We start from the raw sequence: 19443 nt of genomic DNA on the forward strand, positions 1-19443 counted from the left end.
ACTTCTGAGTTTCCTTATTCATTACTGTTTGTGTTTGAATAATGTTGTGTTTAATGGGAGAAGACAAAGTCTTCACTACAGCCAGTGTGAGGGTGAAACTTTGTATTCTAATTCTGGCTCCCCCTCCACATCCACTCAACTTAGTGTGATCCTGGACATGTCATTCAATCTAACTTAGCTTCAGGCATTTCTAAACTCTTAGAAAGTGGCTACTAAGAGGCACATATAAAGTGTCTTCAGCCCCCTTTACTTACAATTAGTTGGCTTCATTCAAAAGTTGCAGGTATATATATAAACTAGCAGCCCGCCCGACCTTGTCCGGGAGCAATCAGACTTCCCCGACCCCCGCCCGCCCCGACATAGCAGCCCGTCCCGAAATGAGTGTTCAGGGCCCCCGGTCGCCCCGGCCCCCCGGACCCCCCTGCCCCGGCCTTGTGCAGCAGCCCGCCCCCCTGCCGGCCCCGACATTGTCAAGCAGCCCGGGCCCCCGCCCGCCCCGACATTGTCAAGCAGCCCGGGCCCCCGCCCGCCCCGTCCCCCGCCTGCCCCGACTCCCGCCTGCCGCGACCCCTGCCTGCCCGGAGCCTTACCTCAGCCGCCGCTCCTCCCCTGCACTCCTCATTTCACTGCTCTGCCGCTCCTCGCCGCTTACCGCTCCTCCCGCCTGTCTGCCGGTCCTCACCGCCATTCCGCCGTTCCTCACCGCTCCTCCCCCGCGCCATGTCCGCCGCTCCTCCTCGCGTTCCTGGACGCCGCTCCTCCCCGCGCTCCCTTGGACTTTCTTACTGCCCACTCAGGGATTTCAATTATGCAGACACACGAATGGATGCTTTTAGATATGTCAGGAAGCTAAAACTGAGCAAATTCCACCGCCTACAACCTTACAAGAAACCTAAAATGGCAACAACAAAAAGTCCCTCACTACTGACTGCTGGTGAGGGGGGTGCATTCCAGGAAATATGGACGCTACAACGTGAGAGTGCAGATACAGGTCAGGGGGTTGAAACTAATGAAACATGTGGCACTGGGATCAGTACCACACCATTCAAACCCAAGTCTACATTTTTGCCAATATCCACTCATGACAACCTGGATGTCTATCATGACCTCATCATAGAGGACTTGAAGAAACTATACACTACTTCGAACAGAAAGAAAAGAGCTATCGACAGACGAAACCAAGGTTATCATAATTTGGTCAAAAAATTGAAAGCCGAAAACAAAATAATAGTGAAACCAGCCGACAAAGGGGGAAACATCGTCCTTTGGAAGCGAGAGGAATACATTAAAGAGGCTGATGGACAATTGGGGGATATGGAATGCTACAGAAGGAGCAACCTGTCCACAATTAAGTTGGCATGGAATGACCAAAATTCGAAGCTGATGGCGTGGCGGAGCAGTGGCTTGATTTCTTTTGATGAATTCAAATACTTGAAAAAAGATCATCCGGTTATCCCTACTTTTTACCTTTTACCCAAGGTGCACCAGGATGCCTCTATGCCACCTGGGAGGCCAATTATTTCGGCTATAGACAGCTCCACGGAAAATATTTCCCGCTATATTGACTATTTCCTACAGGAATCGGTGAAGAAACTAGACTCCTATGTAAGGGACACTAGTGTCATTTGAGATGTCATCAGTGATGTCATCAGTGATGTCACTGACCATGTCATGAATGATGTAATATGTGACATGATCAGCAGTGGATTGCGGGTGCGCGATATATAGTTAGTGCAACTAACTATATATGGAATTTCAATGGTTTTGTGTGAGTAAAATAAGGTTTTTTAAATGCTAATTCCTAACTATATATGGTCTATAACCTATGGTTTTTTCAGTGAATTTTCAAGGTTTTGTAAATGCTAATTCCTAACTATATATGGTCTATAACCTATGGTTTTTTCAGTGAATTTCAATGGTTTTTTAATAGCAAATATCATAAGCTGTCGAATGTCAAGTACGTGGTAAGTGAAAACATTTTCGTGTTTATGCACACTGATCTGCTTTGAATGGTGCCCCCCCCCTCATTTCTATTAGGAGTACTCTCTCTTTGCAGATAGTGAAAGGTAGTTAACGCAGGCCTTTGCCCCCGTTGTAATCCGTCGTGCCTGCTTCTCTCTCCATTTGATTGATTGTTATCCAAGTATTTACTGTTTTAGAATTAGTTCTCTTTGGTTCATTCTCTATTTACAAACAAACACAGAGTCGCAATACTCTGTTTAGTCTTTGCAGATAACGAAAAATCGTGTAAAAAAAAAGAAAAGGAATCGACCAAAATCAGTAGGCCACTAATGGGATCTCTTTTTGACCTCGCTAAAATAGAAACATTAGGAACAACCCCTCATGACAAATACAAAACTAGTGAGATGAACTGAACTCCACACAATGATGGCTGCAAAACAGCTCGGCTCCGCCACCCACCCCGCCCAAAATAACGATAAAGAGCGGCTGCCATGATTGGTTGCGGAATGGCCACAACGGAGCTACGAAATGGTGGTGCTCTCATGCTAACCCCAGCTTCAGTCTGAAACATCCAGAAACACTGTAGACTACCAATTCGATCAGTTCCGGTAGCGCCCCAATGTAACCCGGTAGAGAAGAACTAGCCCTCCCCTCTTTGACTGATGGTTCTTGTTGCCTGTCCCTTCTGTTGTCATTTAACAGAACTATTTAGCCTGCTGAAAGGGGTTGTGTTTCGACCGCTGGTTGGTGGAGACATTTTGACTATATTCTGGACCTGCGTTGTCGCGTAATGCGTCATATGACGCGCCGCGTTAGCGCATCCGGAAGTCATCCGGGGCGCGCAGCGCGTAACGTAAGCATAACAAGTCATGTGACTTGTTAATAAAACTTTTCATTGGTTCATTTTACTTTTCTTATTCTAATGATGAAAGCCTTGGTCATATCACCTAAAAATTACGCTTTTAATTACTTCCGAACATTATTTTTTCTTAAATATATGTTATAATATTCCAGGCTAATGTACTTTCCCGGAAATTTTACAACTGTCCTGCAAGTAAAATATATTCTTTTTTCGAGAAAAAGAGCGTTTCTTCGTCCCATGACGGAGCCGTTGAGCAAAAGAGGGTCGACCTGCTGTCTTAGTCGCCGATACGCCTGAATATGAGATTGTTATCGATCACTTTATGTTGCAGGAATAGAAAACACAACAGCCCTTGACCATTTATCTTTACTGCGTTCCTTCGTATTATACCTTTTACCCTTCATGTAATTGGTCTGCTTTATTTCACTTGCCTTTTAATGATTCTAAAACAGTGACTATTATTAAAAACTTTACCAATGTATATACTACTACCATGTTTTCTTTTAAAAACCTTTATTGTGAAAATTTCATTATACAAATACGAGCCTATAACCACGTGGGCCTGCCACGGAGCAAACTGTAATCGTATATGATGAATAGACATTTACACTGTAGAGGAACGTAACGGGCGGGCCATTAGGTTGCAAGAACTAAGGTGTCTAACAGTTACGGAATCGGTGGACGTACATTTTATAATTAAAATACGACAGGGCCAGTTACAATAAAATTATCTAGATATACATTTGCGGGCAAGTACCATGGGTGACGTTAATTCGAACTTTCAACAGTACAGTAATCAATAACACATCAGAACTTAATATCAATAGGGATGTCGAAATATTCAATCAATTCTCGTCCCCGCCCGCCATGTGCTTCAAAACTGCATACGTATCTCGTGATTTCAAGGTTCTGCAACCAGTACACAACAAGGAGTTACGAGTCCCATTTATTCCGGCGCCATTTTGGGCGAGGACGGGCAGGTCCAGGATATAGTCAAAATGTCTCTACCAACCATCGACTATGATGATGTTCATATGCTGTATTTATTAGAGTAACACTCATCTGTCCACATGAAATTAATTTACCACAATCTAAACATGTCATTTTAATCTTTCCAAAGTTCTTCTAAATATTTGGGACCGTTTCCCTTGCCTCTGAAGCTCTCAGTGCCACTTCTTTGATGAATGTACTAGCAGGTCAGGGGTTCTCCTCCAAATCTCTCTTTTATGCAGCACTATAATTAATTGGTGCCACCTCTCCATATGACGATGCATGGTATAGTTACCACAACTATATTTTTTTTCGGTTCCTCTGGAGAGTTCATCGTGGCAGATGAAGCGTGTAACGTACCGGGCATTTACCTTTTTTTGCATGTACAGGAAAGGAAAAAAAAATCGAGCGTCCAAGTTCTAAGGTGTCCCAGGGTCATTTTAGTGGACCAGGCCCAAATCCAAAGAACAGGCCGCCATTTTGAGAGTCCTCTTGCAGCCGCCTGTCGCTGTAGCATCAAGAGCAGCCGAAACTCAGCTGAATGGCAACTGAAACGGTAAATGGGCGCCCCACTACATTTCAGCATTGTAGGATGACCACACCAGTACAGCAACTTGCTAGACATCACCTCGGTGCCATCCGGATCTCGGCGCCCCACTGCAGATGAAGTGCCTCTCAACTATGAAACCACCACGGTGACATCCGGATCTTGGCGCGTTGTACTGCCTTCGGCCTATTCGCACATCGGTCCGCTACTGACACCATCTCACAGGCTAATGGGGTGACCCACGCCGAGTTTCAGCATTGTAGGATGACCACACCAACTTGCTAGACATCACCTCTGTGCCATCCGAATCTTGGCATCTCAACGCCTAGTGGTATCTTCCATACAGAAAATATTGTTACGCTGCCTTTGGCCCCATTCGCACATCAGTCCGCAACTTAGACATCACCTCGGTGCCATCCGGATCTTGGCATCTCAGCGCCTTGTGGTGTCAGTCAGAAAATATTGTTGCGCTGCCTTTGGCCCCATTCGCACATCAGTCCGCTACTGACACCATCTCACAGGCCAATAGGGCGCCCCACGCCGACTTTTACCATTGTACGATGGCCACACCAGTGGCACAACTTGCTAGACATCACCTCGGTGCCATCCGAATCTTGGCATCTCAACGCCTAGTGGTATCTTCCATACAGAAAATCTTGTTACGCTACCTTTGGCCCCATTCGCACATCGGTCCGCAACTTAGACATCACCTCGGTGCCATCCGGATCTTGGCATCTCAGCGCCTTGTGGTGTATTCTCTTCAGAAAATATTGTTGAGCTGCCTTTGGCCCCATTCGCACATCGGTCCGCAACTTAGACATCACCTCGGTGCCATCCGGATCTTGGCATCTCAGCGCCTTGTGGTGTCTTCTACTCCGAAAATATTGTAGAAAATATTGTTGCGCTGCCTTTGGCCCCATTCACACATCAGTCCGCTACTGACACCATCTCACAGGCCAACAGGGCGCCCCACGCCGACTTTTACCATTGTACGATGGGCACACCAGTGCCACAACTTGCTAGACACCACCTCGGTGCCATCCGGATCTTGGCATCTCAGCGCCTTGTGGTGTCTTCAAATCAGAAAATATTGTTGCGCTGCCTTTGGCCCCATTCGCACATCGGTCCGCTACTGACGCCATCTCACAGGCCAACGGGGCGCCCCACGCCGACTTTCAACATTGTAGGATGGCCACAGAAGTGCGACAACTTACTAGACACCACCTCGGTGCCATCCGGATCTTGGCGCGTTGTGCTGCCTTCGGCCTATTCGCACATTGGTCCGCTACTGACGCAAACTCACAGGCCAACGGGGCGCCCCACGCCGACTTTCAGCATTGTAGGATGGCCACACCAGTGCGGCAACTTGCTACACACCACCTCGGTGCCATCCGGATCTTGGAATCTCAGCGCCTAGTGGTGTCTTCTATTCCGAAAATATTGTTGTGCTGCCTTCGGCCCCATTCACACATCGGTCCGCTACTGACGCCATCTCACAGTCCAACGGGGCGCCCCACGCCGACTTTCAGCATTGTAGGATGGCCACACCAGTGCGGCAACTTACTAGACACCACCTCGGTGCCATCCGGATCTTGGCGCGTTGTGCTGCCTTCGGCCTATTCGCACATCGGTCCGCTACTGACGCAAACTCACAGGCCAACGGGGCGCCCCACGCCGACTTTCAGCATTGTTGGATGGCCACACCAGTGCGGCAACTTACTAGACACCACCTCGGTGCCATCCGGATCTTGGCGCGTTGTGCTGCCTTCGGCCTATTCGCACATCGGTCCGCTACTGACGCAAACTCACAGGCCAACGGGGCGCCCCACGCCGACTTTCAGCATTGTAGGATGGCCACACCAGTGCTGCAACTTGCTGGACACCACCTCGGTGCCATCCGGATCTTGGCGCGTTGTGTTGCCTTCGGCCTATTCGCACATCGGTCCGCTACTGACGCCGCCTCACGTGCCAACGTATTTTCTCCGCATTTTACACCCTATGCCGCATAACAGGTCATGTGACTTGTTTATAAAACTTTTCATTGGTTCATTTTACTTTTGGTTTCCTAATGATGGAAGGCTTGATCATGTGACCTAAAAACAACACTTTTCATTGGATGAAAACTTTTTTTTTTTCCCAAACGATGAAAGCCCCACCTTGTTTCTGGATGTTTCAGACTGAAGCTGGCGTCAGCATGAGAGCACCACCATCTCGTAGCTCAGTCGTGGTCATTCCGCGAGCAATCATGGCAGCCGCTCCCCACCAGAAGCCTGCAGGAGTCGGAGCCCCCAAAACTTTTGATGAATTCTCAAGGCGGAGGGGACGCTTTCGAGAATGGGGTCCAAGACCTAGCAGACAAGCGTCCGATTTCCAAGGTGTCCCAGGGCCATTTCAGTGGACCAGGCCCAAAAAGGAAACAGCCTGCCGCCATTTTGAGAGTCCTGTGACAGCCGCCTATCGCTGCACCGCAAGAGTGGGCGCAACTCAGCTGAATTGCGGCTTTTGACACAGTGGACCAAAAACGGACGGAATGGCAACTGAAACGGTAAAGGGGCGCCCCACTACAACAGATGACACTCCACCTGGAGAGGCCCGTTCACGCCGCCTCCCCCGGGGCGCCCCACGCCGTTATTCGGAGCAGCATTGTAGGATACCAAAACCAGTGCGGCAACTTACTGGACATCACCTTGGTGCCATCGTTCTGCTGCCTTGGAACTATTCGCACAACAGTTTGCTACTGATGACCCACCCCCCGCGACGCCCCACGCCGTTATTTGCTGGGTGGCAACTTACTAGACATCACTTTCGTGTCATCTAGATTTCGGCGCGTTCTGCTGCCTTGGAACTATTCGCACAACAGTTTGCTACTGATGACCCACCCCCCGCGACGCCCCACGCCGGAAATCTGGACGTTGTGCTGCATTGGGACTATTCGCACAGCCGACCGCTACTTCGTTGTTTTTCCCTAAAAATGTTTATATGTTATTACTATTTTTGTTTTCTTGTATATATTTATAAATTATTAAAGTTTTATAATCTTACTACTTTGTCGGAGTGCTATATATTTTTAATGTGACACATAATTGTAAAAACTTTGATGTACAAAGAGTCATCCCTGGAATCTTCCGCTTCAGGCTCGGTCCCCTCCCCAATCACAATACAGGATGGTTTTCAGATAATAGCAACGCTTCTGCTGTGACGGATCTCATCGAGTGTGGGCCTTGATCTACTATAACTCCTTTGAAGAGGGGTGATTCTTTACAGCTGTGGCCATAAACTACATCTGCAGGGCTAGCTGATACCCTAGGACCAGCCTGGACAATCGGACACAGAGGAAAAGGAGTGTCAGAGGGTGCGGTAGTGAATAGGGCGAAAGGGAGGTGTCGGGCGGGCACAGGGTGTGATTCTCAGGGAAGAGCAGCGCAGATGGCGGAGGTTTATTACCCATGCATAAGACAGAGAGCGGGGGTGACCACTGCCTGGGGGAGATGCTTGCGAGGGTGGGGAGCCATGCTATGGATCGACAGCGTGCACAGAGTGGGTCTGGTCAAGGCATCTAAAATGGCTGCCGTGCACGACAAAAGTGTGGCATTTGAAAAAAGACAAGATGGCGCAGACAATGTTTTTCAACACTTCCTGATTTCCTTCGAATCGAACGTTAACAGACGTTGGGGCATATTACCAAAGTTAAGCGATATTTATCCCTAACGATGCTTAGCAACGATTTTTTTACCGTCAGAAATTATCGCAGATAAACCTTGCTATTATCAAGGTTTATCGGAAATACGATAAAAAACGACCGCAATGCATTAATATCGCTGAAAACTCAGCGATATTCATGCATTACCGAGCTAATGCTCTTAGCCATGTTATCCACCTCCCATTGGATAACATGGCTAAGAACTGCTCAGGGCAGGTGGTAGCTTTTGGAGATATTCGCGCTTATCTCGAATATTTCCAAAAGTTGATAATAGGAGATAGCGATGTTAGCGACTGTTTCCAGTCGCTAACATCTTGGCATGCCCACTTTGCATGTCATTAGTGATAAATATCACTCACATGCAAAGTGGGGCCCAAGATGGTCGCTATATTCTACTAGCCGTCGCTAACTGGTGTTAGCAACAGCTAGGTAATACACATATAATTTTATCTCCGCGAAGCGGAGCGCTGTTACAGATATATATCTTGTTTCTGAACGTTAATTTCTCAAAATGCACTGAAGCACATATATTGAGACCTAGCAAAGGCACATCGGGCTACCAGTCCCTACAATTTTGCCAAGTTTCGTGCAAATCCATTCAGCTGTTCGATCCTACCGAGAGACAAGATGGCGGCCGCTACGGACTGTTTGGAATGTTTACAGACACCGGAGAGCCAATCAGCTTCGCTTCGCAAAGCTCCGTAACGCGAAAAGTACGCGAAGCGGTGCGCTGTTACAGATATATATCTTTTTTTGAACGTTAATTTCTCAAAATCCACTGGAGCACATATATTGAGATCTAGCAAAGGCACATCGGGCTACCAGTCCCTACAATTTTGCCAAGTTTCGTGCAAATCCATTCAGCTGTTCGATTATTATTATTTTTTTTTTTTTTTGCCCCGCGGGGCCCTTTTAAAACCTCCACATCAAACCTAGGGGGTGAGCGACAATGTACTACGCCCCCTTATGGTCATTTGCCCCTTCGCTTTGGCCTCCTCTTGTCTCTCGATCCTACCGAGAGACAAGATGGCGGCCGCTACGGACTGTTTGGAATGTTGACAGACGCCGGAGAACCAATCAGCTTCGCTTCACAAAGCTCCGTTGCGCGTAAAGTACGCGTCCTGGGACGCTGCCAGGTCCGCTGTTACAGATATATATCTTTTTTTAAACGTTAATTTCTCAAAATCCACTGGAGCACATATATTGAGACCTACAAAAGGCACATCGGGCTACCAGTCCCTACAATTTTGCCAAGTTTCGTGCAAATCCATTCAGCCGTTCGGGCTAAAAGTGAGGCCAACCGCCCTATGGAAAACTCAATGTTAAAAACACGTTTTGGGACCCCCCTTTTTTCTCGGCCCCCCCTTGACGAACCCCACCCAAATTTTCAAGGGCTGCTCAGAAACAAAATGTGCCATTTTCCTGAAAATTTCAGCCAATTCCGTCCACAAACGCCAAAGTTATTAGACATAGAATTTTCAAAAATCCCATAGAGAAAAAATCCTAACTATATATACCTACTGGCGACCGCCAGTAGGTAATATATATATATATATATATATATATATATATATATATATATATATATATATATATATATATATATATATATATGATATTTACTCATAGTAAACGTGGATGTACATTATTAGTTACACAAGATACAAATTACCAGCCTATGTGCAGCACACATAGTTCTACAAAGAGATGGTTAAATACATAAGGTCATAAAGTACTGCAGAAGTACTGAGAAGTTATGTGTTTGTATCTATAATGCACTATTCCATAAAATATGGGAAATTGTGTTTTGCAATGGCATAGTGAATCAGTAACCCCTCCATGGCTCAATGTTTTCCATTCTGCCAGTTCAAGGGAATCTTCACTCAAGCAATCAAAACATGCATCTCTAAATACTGTAACCTTTGGGAAAACATTGTCTTCAAAGAGGCAAGGCACCAATAATCCTCCTTGTCATGTCCCAATATTATCAATGTTGTGTGTTTTTCCTCTGAGCTTCTTAACATAGAATTAAATACACCAACCATACATGCGCTTCGAGAACATAATGTCCGTATCTGAGCAATCAAACCAGGTCACTACTTTTCTTGGTAGCAATAACTATTCCCCAAAGATTACCTTTCTATTATTACACAACTGTCCAAATGCCACCTGTAAATAAATCATCATAATATTCTTGAGCAAGGCATCCATGCCTTCAATCATTGTTTCAATTAAATGCTCAATATTTTGGTTCAAATAATCCTAGCATGAGGCATATTTGCTAGTTTTGAGCACTTTATAGTTTTGTGAGTCTCCCATAGAATAACGTTTTTGTGCTTGAGTGCATCCCATGCACTACTCATTTGTGACCTTCCACCCACTGTATTAATTTGTAAGCTTCACTCACAAACACTATGTTTCTGGTGTTTATCACAACACCTCGTATCTGAGCTTTGCCCACATACCTCATTCAACATATCTCCCTATACCTATCTTCTGTGAGCATCTCATAAGTGTCTTGAACAGCAGGCTTTTTTACATTGGTACGCATCTGTCTTCCACACAAACACTGTACATCTCATTTTTGCGAGCATCCCACATGAGGCTAATTTTTATTGCAAAGTTCTCTCATAGGTCTTCTTATATTTTTGTGCAAGATAATTCGGATTGAGTGTACTTTACACTCATATCATTCATCTGCAATAACGCTTCTCATAGAAAGGACAACACAAGTTTTTGTATTGTGTTGTATACATTGCAATGCATTAAGGGTTTCTCCACCCTCCAGCCACGGGAATGTGGGCAATAAACTTCCAGGGTTAGAGTAACTATTCTCGCTCTCCTTCTTGTGCCCTGCTAAACGAGGGGCTTCCAAAAGGGATCCGACTGACTTCAATACTCAGACACAGAATCCAATACCATACTATTAGACCTGTCAACCTTAGGGTGGTCTTCTACCAAACTTTTTGCCTGCTTACCTCCTCTTTTTGCTGATTCTTTTTGTTGGCCTTAGGACTCTGAGCACTTTACCACTGCTCACCTGTGCTAAAATGCATGTGCTTCTCCCCTAAACATGGTAACATTGGTGTACACACAATTGCCATATTTAATGTACTTGTAAGTACTTTGTACAGTGGTATAAAATATACCCAGTGCCTGTAAATTAAATGCTACTAGTAGGGTTGCAGCACTGATTGTGCCTCCAACACAAGTAGCCCTTTAAACATGTCTCAGGCCTACCACTGCAGAACTTGTGTATGCACTTTTAATGCCATGTCGACTTGGCATTAAAAACCCCTTGCCAAGCCTTAAATTTCCCTTTTATTACACATAAGTCACCCCTAAGGTAGGTCCTCAGTAGCCCATTGGGCAGGGTGCTGTGAAAGTAAACGGTAGAACACGTACTTTTAAGTTTTGCATGTCCTCGTAGCGAAAAACACCTAATTTATTTTTCACTACTGAGAGTTAATCCTCCAATAGATCAACATAGGCAATTGCTTAATACACTCTTTTTTGCTGTAATTCCTGGTTAGAAAGGAGCAGCTGTATCATGTTTTATATCTTTGGCATGGTAATGATAAATCCTCTTTACTGGTAAGGTTGGATTTCACATTATTATATTTGATAAGCCACTTTTAGGAAGTGAACATGCCTCTGCTTTTACAACTCTGTGTGCCTGCAGCCTGTCTCCAATATTAGTCCAATTGCATTTTGAGGTCTAGAATTGTTGCGAAGAGCATTCAGTTTATGCCTCCTTTTTTTCTCCCTACCTTTGTTTGCATGGTGCATGAAAATGTAAGATTCAAAAACATGTTTTTTCACATTCAGTCTAATTACTTTGTGAATGTACATAACGATAAAGTATTCTTGCAAACTGTAACTACATGCCTGCCTTCATCAGTGTTTCACTACAAAACTATGTAATTATATTTGTTTAAAGGGGCGTACGGTTCTCGGACAATGGGCGATTTGTAAAGGATAACTGGAAAGTCCAAAAGATTGTCTTTATCCCCCCCAGAAATGTAGTGTCTTCTATGGACCTGGTCGGATCTAGTTCTCTTATCGGGCTGTAGACCTAATGCAGAGGAGGACATTGCAGAATAAAACCCATGAAATAACTCTGAAACTGACAGTGTACACTACTTACTTATTTTACTGATGTCCCAACCGTCAATCAATCAGTGCGACTCTACTTTTTGGGCCCTGGCAAACTGTTTGTGAGTACCCCCACTCCAGATGTTAGCCTCTGCTTCTTTGAGCCAATGGCAGGACTCAGCTCCGGCAAAACCAGCCCCTCGGAGCTAAAGCAGGGGCCAATGGGAAGCAATATCCTGGTGCCTGCCTGGGGAAAAAAAAGGCTGTTCCTACTTATCCGACCCAAAAATCGGGACGGACATACGCACGGACAGGCGGCAGGATATGTCCGTTTCCGCCCATTGTCCGGACGCTTCCCATCGCCGCCGGGCAGCAGTGATAACTGTTTCCCTTCGACGCACCTTGGTAGAGTCATGGCAGCTGGCGGTGGGCTCTTCGCCCAGGAGTACCTGCGCTGCCCCGTGTGCCTGGACGTCTTCAGGGACCCCGTCACCATCCCCTGCGGGCACACCTTCTGCCTGGCTTGTATCGGGCGCTGCTGGGCACAGGCGGGCGCCCAGGCTGCGTGCCCGCAGTGCCGCGAAGCCTTCCAGCCGCCACCCCGCCTCTGCAAAAACAACATCCTCGCCCAGCTGGCCGAGGACTTTGCCAGCTCCGAGGCGAGTGCTCGCGGGCCGGGGGACACGCCATGTGACTTCTGCGTCGGTCGGAAGCTCAAGGCCGCAAAGTCGTGCCCAGTCTGCGCGGCGTCCTACTGCCGGCAGCACCTCGGGTCTCGTGCAGGCGCCTCGGCCCTGAGGGATGATAGCTGGCTCCCCGCCCGAGAGCAGGGAGCCGAGGCCGGGCACTGCCCGCAGCACGGAAAGACGCGGGCGCTCTTCTGCAGGACAGACCAGACCTGGATCTGCCCGGAGTGTGGGCAGCAGGCGCACCTGGCGCACGACGTCATGGAGCCGGAGGGCGGTGACGTCGAGCAGAAGGTACTGGAAGCACTAGTCTGCAACACATTACTATATAGGTAGTGGCGTGGCTGGTACTTTAGTTCGACCACGCCCAAAAAAGGTGGGCTTGGTGCTCCTTTTTGAATAAGGGCAGTTGAACCAGAGGTTCTAGTGCAGGCAGGGGTCTCCAAACCGGTCCAGTGGTACCGGGTTTGACGGTATCCTCTGCTTGCGCCCGTTGCTTCCCTCAGACTCTGCCTTTACCTTCGGTGCACAGTAGGGTTGTGGTGCACCCATGGATAGGTTTTATTTAATCTGAAGGCACCACAGGATCCTAGCATCGTGGTGGACGCTTTAGAAACAATTTTGCTTCCTGGCAGTTTCACCCAGTTTAGTGCCACTAAAATCATGGGAATTAATCATCATTATGTAAAGACGCGTAACTGCATCTAATTTTGAACGATTTATCTTAGAACAATTCACCCACACTAGTGTTCTCAACCTTTTGGTCTGTGGACCCCCACTTAATGATTACTGGACCCGGGGCCCCCCACTGAGTCATTACTGGAACCTGTAGATCCCTGCCTAAGCAATTTCGAAGATTTGAACTTCAAGATGGTTCTCAAAAAACAGACATCAGACAAATACAAAAACGATTAATGATTTTATTTAATTCACAAACATATCAAATCAAAAATGTAATGGAATAGTTAAAGTTTTCTAAATTCATCCAAGGCCACCCGTAGTCCATATTGTGTTCTGTTTGATTCACCTGCACTGCGCCCACGAATGAGTCTGAGGATACAAACTTCATTTTTTGCCTCCTGTTTTAAATGTCTTATATACAGAATGTTTTAAGTTTTACAGTTTTTCTTTTATTTCTATACACTTTATTAGTCTATTAATATAGCCTTATAGCCCGCCGTAGCGAGCTATACCAGCTATTAAAGGTCTGCTGCAGCGTTAAAGGCCCGAGCCGAAGGCGAGAGACTTTAACAAGGCAGCTGGACTTTAAAAGCCAGTATAGCCCTGCTATGAAGAGCTATAAGGCTATTAGAACATTCAGCGCAGAATGTTCTAACAAATAAAACAAAGCCTTCAGGGAGCGCGAGGGGATTGAAATCCCCTCAGGCTCCCTAAAGCCTTTGCTCACAGCCAGAGCTGTGAACAAAGAAACATTGGAATGTTGGAGCTCTGGGCTTATACCAGCCATTATAAGCCCGGAGCACTCCATTGTTTTCAATGGAGCTACCAACAATCCAATGTTCTAATATTATTTAATTTTCTAAGCAGTCGTGATTATCCCTGCGTTGGCATCGCGGACCCCAAGGTGTACCCGGACCACAAGTTAAGAACCGCTGCCCTAGATAGTATGTGCCACTAACGAATATGGGTTAGTGGCAGTCTTTTTCACCATAGCACGAGATGCCAAGACCAGGAAAATACTCACAAATGTTCTGCTCAGAAGCAGGATAGGTCATGTCTGTATCACATGTGCACTCTTTCTCCCCTTCCCACTCTTCCACCTGCTAACTCACCCATTCACTCACGTGATCAATTTACCAAGCACCTACAATTCCTCCCGAACCCTCTTACCCTATCATCAAACATTTGCTAACTAACTAATGAAGTTTGAGAAATGTCTGCACAAGTGATCGCACTTTTTAGGTCTTGCATAGAAAGCGCATGCTCTGTTTCTTTGATACATCTCGTTTACAGTCAGTGGGCTACAGCCGGCCATTGCTCATCATTGGTTAGCTTCAGTGTTGCTCTCATTTGCTACTTTTTTATTTGTCACAGCTTGCATGCATCAAATCGTCGCTTGAGTTTTTCCCTCCCCTGGAGTAGAGACCAAGACTTGTGTCTTTCCATTGGTCCCGTTTTTGGAGTTACTTTTTTTAAGTTTTCAAGCACTCCATATGAGTGCTTGTGATTTCAGGTCGTCTCTCACATCCCTGTTCATATTACTTCTTTTCCCTCCCAACCCCCTCCTCCATTCTCCTGTCCATGGTTCATCCCCACCACCCGCCCTGTCCCTGCTTCATCTCCCCCTTACCCGGTCCCTGTTTCATCTTCCTGCACCCATCCTTGTGTCTGTTTCCTCTCCTCCCATCCTCTCGTTTCATAACCAAGCATGTCCCCCTTCACTGGCAAGTTGCAGTCGTTTCACGGGCAGCATATTGCCATGAACACACAAGAAGGCTGTTGCCCTCTCAAGCCTTTGAATTGCAGTCCCATGCTGACGTGAAGACTTGGACAGCACAGAAAACTTTAACAAACTTGCACAACACATTTTATCTCTAGCTTATCCAGGCTGGATTGAACCGTTTTTCCTAACACCTTCTAAATTGCGCTTTTTTACTGTCTCGTTTCTAGGTCGATTCTACAGTGCTTGTGCTACAGGATGATCTGTTGCATGCACTTTGTGGGCTCTGGAGTATTGCCGCAGGACTTGTCTGCTTACGCTTTTTTAACTTTCTGGTTAGGGACTTTTTTTTTTTAACAGGTGCTCTTCACATCTGGGAACGCGTATTTTTAAACGTTGCCAGATGGAGTCATTTATAAGATCAAATGCTGTTCCATTCAAATTGCATGTCTCCTCTCCCCACCCCCTCACCGTTTTAATTTTCACTATTGCATCTTGTTTCCTGCTCTTGCTGTGCCGTCTCTCCTTGCCCCTTAACCCCACACCCATCACCCCTCTGAGATTACTGCTTGTATTTTAAGTGATTTGTCCAAAATCACAGGACGCCGCTTTAATTTTCACCATTACGTTATGTTTCCTACTTGTGGCAGCCTGCTCACCTGTGCCATCTCTCCCTACCCTTTAACACCGCCCCCACCACCACTCCTAGATCGCTGCTTGTATTTGAAGTGATTTGCCCAAAATCACGGGATGTTGAGCCAACGTTGAGACTTGAAAGCCAGAGCTGGCAGCTCTGACCGCACGCCCTTCACAGCTTGTTTGGTGCCGTTTCATTGCTGTTTTTTTAATGTTGCTAGATGGAGTCATTTATAAGCTCAAATGCTGTTCCAGTTACATTGTGTGCTGTCTCTTCCAACCCCTCACAGCTTTAATTTTCACCATCGCATCTTGTTTCCTGCTCATCTCGTGCCGTCTGTCCCTATCCCGACACTCTGCACCCACCACCCCTCCGAGATCACTGCTTTTATTTTAAGTCATTTGCCCAAAACCGCAGGACACCACTTTCATTTTCACAATCGCGTTTTGTTTCCTGTTTGTGGCAGCCTGCTCGCCCTGTGCCATTTCTCCCTATCCCTTCACCCCCCACTGCCCACCACCCCTCCGAGATCGCTGTTTGTATTTTAAGTGATTTGCCCAAAGTCACTTGACACCGGCTGCTCATCGGCGACTCGGCACCCTGAAAGCTCCACTACCGCACAATATGCTGCATTACTAAATCTTTATAAGATCCCAAAGGCGAGACCTATTACATTGCAAATGCTTATTTTATGGCTTATGATGGCCTGGTGCTCCATTGATCTCATGGATGAATGCTCCTGGTCTAGCCTTTATTATGCTACCATGGCTACCAGTAAGCTGAACTTCACTTTCAGGGCCTCATTTCTGAAAACTGTTGCATCGCTGCGTGAAAACAGCAATGCAACAGTTTTCACTGCGCCCTCCTTGCGACAGGACAGATGTGCTGTATTTAATGTATGGCGCTTCATGTTGCAAGGAGTTACAGATACGTCAGTATTTTCAACGGATCTGTAGGCACAAAATTGGCGCATTGCTGTGGTGTCTCTAAAAACAGAACCAACTCCAGCAATGTGTCCTTTCACATGGGTAAAGCCTCCTGTGAAAGGGCCCTCTGTGAGGCAAGCATAAGATATTGACGCTTTAGAGTCCTAGAAATGCACATAGATTTCACTGCCACACTTATACAAACCTTTATCACCACCCTGCATACGTTATACCTGATGTAGGTATAATGTAGCGCAAGCCTTTACAAAGTGACACATCTGCTAAGATGCGTCACTTTATAAATATAGTGCATTGTGGCGCATTATTTACACTGCTGCAGTGTCACAAAAAGTGACACAACAGCGGAGTAAAAGTATTGTAGGCCTTCATAAATAAGGCACTCAGTTTTTCAATCACACTGCCGTCCCGGTATTAATGTATGCTTATGCATGGTCCACTAATTTTAATCCCGGCTGTATTTCATCCATCCACACACCTGTTTGTCTATAGTTCCATCTTTGCCTTCTCCAGTAAAGTGTTTGTGTGCCATAGCCTGAGCCCTTATGGGTAATTAAGTACATTGTTTTGCTCAGCAGCTACTCCACATCATTAGACTCCAGTTGCCCAGCCCCAGTAGGCATGGCCAATGCGCCGAGAATGGCCTCTTACTGCTTTGCATCTGTCTGCTTCCCCTCCAACACTCCACCACCTCCTCCGTCTCCCAATTGCCTTTTTTCCATGTTAAACAGATAACCGTAGTGGCATTCAAATGAAGCAGCAGGGTTGCAGAGGACTGAGTTCTCTCCCAAATTAAGAAATAACTTGCAGGATGTTAACATTGCAGCAGAACTACAGAAGAAGCCAGGAATATATATGTTCCGTGATTATTAAATTAACTTTATTATTTAATAGTCAGTCACTGAATCGTTTTCATTTTCTCAGAAGGTGAAACCACCACAGGTGTTAAAAAGGTTCTTTCTCACGGCCCTTGCCTTGATTTACACCACAGGAACCTAGGGGCATGTGCATCAACGAAAATACAGATCGCAAACAGGCATATTCGCAGAATCTGCCCCATTGCGACCGGTATTTTTGCATTTGGGATGCATCAACCCAAATGCAAAATCGCAATTTAAGTAATCGGAAATGCATGATGCAATTTAAAATTGCGAATTCGCAATTAGGGATCGCAAATTACCATCAATTTGAACTTGATGGTAATTTGCAAAAACTTTGAAAAATTCAATAAAGTGCATTTTTCAAAGTTTCATGTTACAAACACATTCCCTTGGGGCATGTATGTGCGCAACATGTGGTAACATGGCAATTTAGGCCCATAGGAATGAATGGGTAGCTACTCCTTACTTGTGATTCGCAATTTGCGAGTCACAATCAAGGAATATGTAGGAATGACATTTTTTTGCAATTCCTACATGCATAGGGATTTGCGAGCCCTAAATAGCTATTTCTTAAAATTCGCTATTTAGGATTCGCAAATCCTGACTTTGATGCATGTGGGTTCTGGTACTTAGTCACATCAATGCATTTCAGTTTCTTTTTGTTTTACATATAAACTTGCCAGAGGTGTTTGCTTGTGCTATGAGAGGCTATTGATGGCTGTATAAAACATTCTTCTGTTTAAGGTGATGCTGTGTTAATCATTTGAAAACGACGTCACCAGGGTGATTTCAGATACCAATGAGGATTCACATAGCCTGCAGAGTGCCCTATGGGGGCACGTGGCAGGATGATGGTGAGGTATCCAGATGAAATATAATGTATTTTTCAACTAAAACAAGAATTGGAAAAGCCAATAGGTGTCACCTCTGTGAGAGGTATTAGCTTTGCCATTATATTTTAGCCATGTTGTAGAGCAGCATGGCTAAAAGTTATTTAAAACTAAGTATTATACGCAATTTTTTTTTACCTTCCCCAACAGCGTTTTTTTTTAACCAATCAAGTTAAAGAAATAAAAACACAGCTTCTGAAATCTAATTATTCATCACTATCCCACAGATTCACATAAGGCAGTTTCCATCCCTGGTGCCTTTCAGACACAATTTTAAAACTTTGTTATAAATCAACTTTTTTGATTTTTTTTTATAGGCAACAACAAGACCAAAGCATCCATTCCAGTCAGTAGGCATGTTATAACTGATCCTCGCAAAACAATACAAAATTGAGTCATTTATTTATTTATGTGTTTTGCATAGCGCCCGAATCACACCCTGAGGGGTATCTTTGTGCTTCAGACTGTGCTGCTCAACGGGCTGACAAGCAATGTTAAAATAGGGTGGTCTTAAGAAGTTTCCTGAAGCGCAAATAGTCAGGGCATTGTCTCAGGTGAATGGGGAAACTGGTTCCAGTAAAGGGGAGCGAGGTAGGAAAAGGATTTCCTACCTAGTCTTGTTTACCTGACCCATCAGTTGTGTTAGAGGCCACAGTATTTCCAGCATTGTTCCCAGATTTTCTGCTGATTGCAAGAGCATGCTCTAGCTTCGTAAAAGGGTTTCTCCAGTTTTGCGCACCAGCCTATTGCAGCCCTCCATTTCGCTATTGCTGTAGGGGGCTGCTTTACAACTATGGGCAATGTCCCTCATGGTGATAATTGTGGTTATTCCCACCAATGCCCACTCC

At 45.7% G+C, this 19443-nt stretch overlaps 1 protein-coding gene across 1 annotated transcript in view; it reads left to right on the top strand.

Annotated features, from left to right (window-relative positions):
* The first annotated feature begins 12454 nt into the window (after positions 1-12454).
* The window catches only part of TRIM47 (tripartite motif containing 47), a 56055-nt gene continuing 49066 nt past the window's right edge, over positions 12455-19443 (top strand). The window contains exon 1 of the mRNA XM_078650824.1: positions 12455-13136. Within this exon, the coding sequence (XP_078506950.1) occupies positions 12570-13136 (567 nt within the window). The 5' untranslated portion in view covers positions 12455-12569. The remainder of the gene's footprint in view (positions 13137-19443) is intronic.

Source organism: Lissotriton helveticus, chromosome 7, assembly GCF_964261635.1.
Source record: "Lissotriton helveticus chromosome 7, aLisHel1.1, whole genome shotgun sequence".
Lineage (NCBI taxonomy): Eukaryota > Metazoa > Chordata > Amphibia > Caudata > Salamandridae > Lissotriton > Lissotriton helveticus.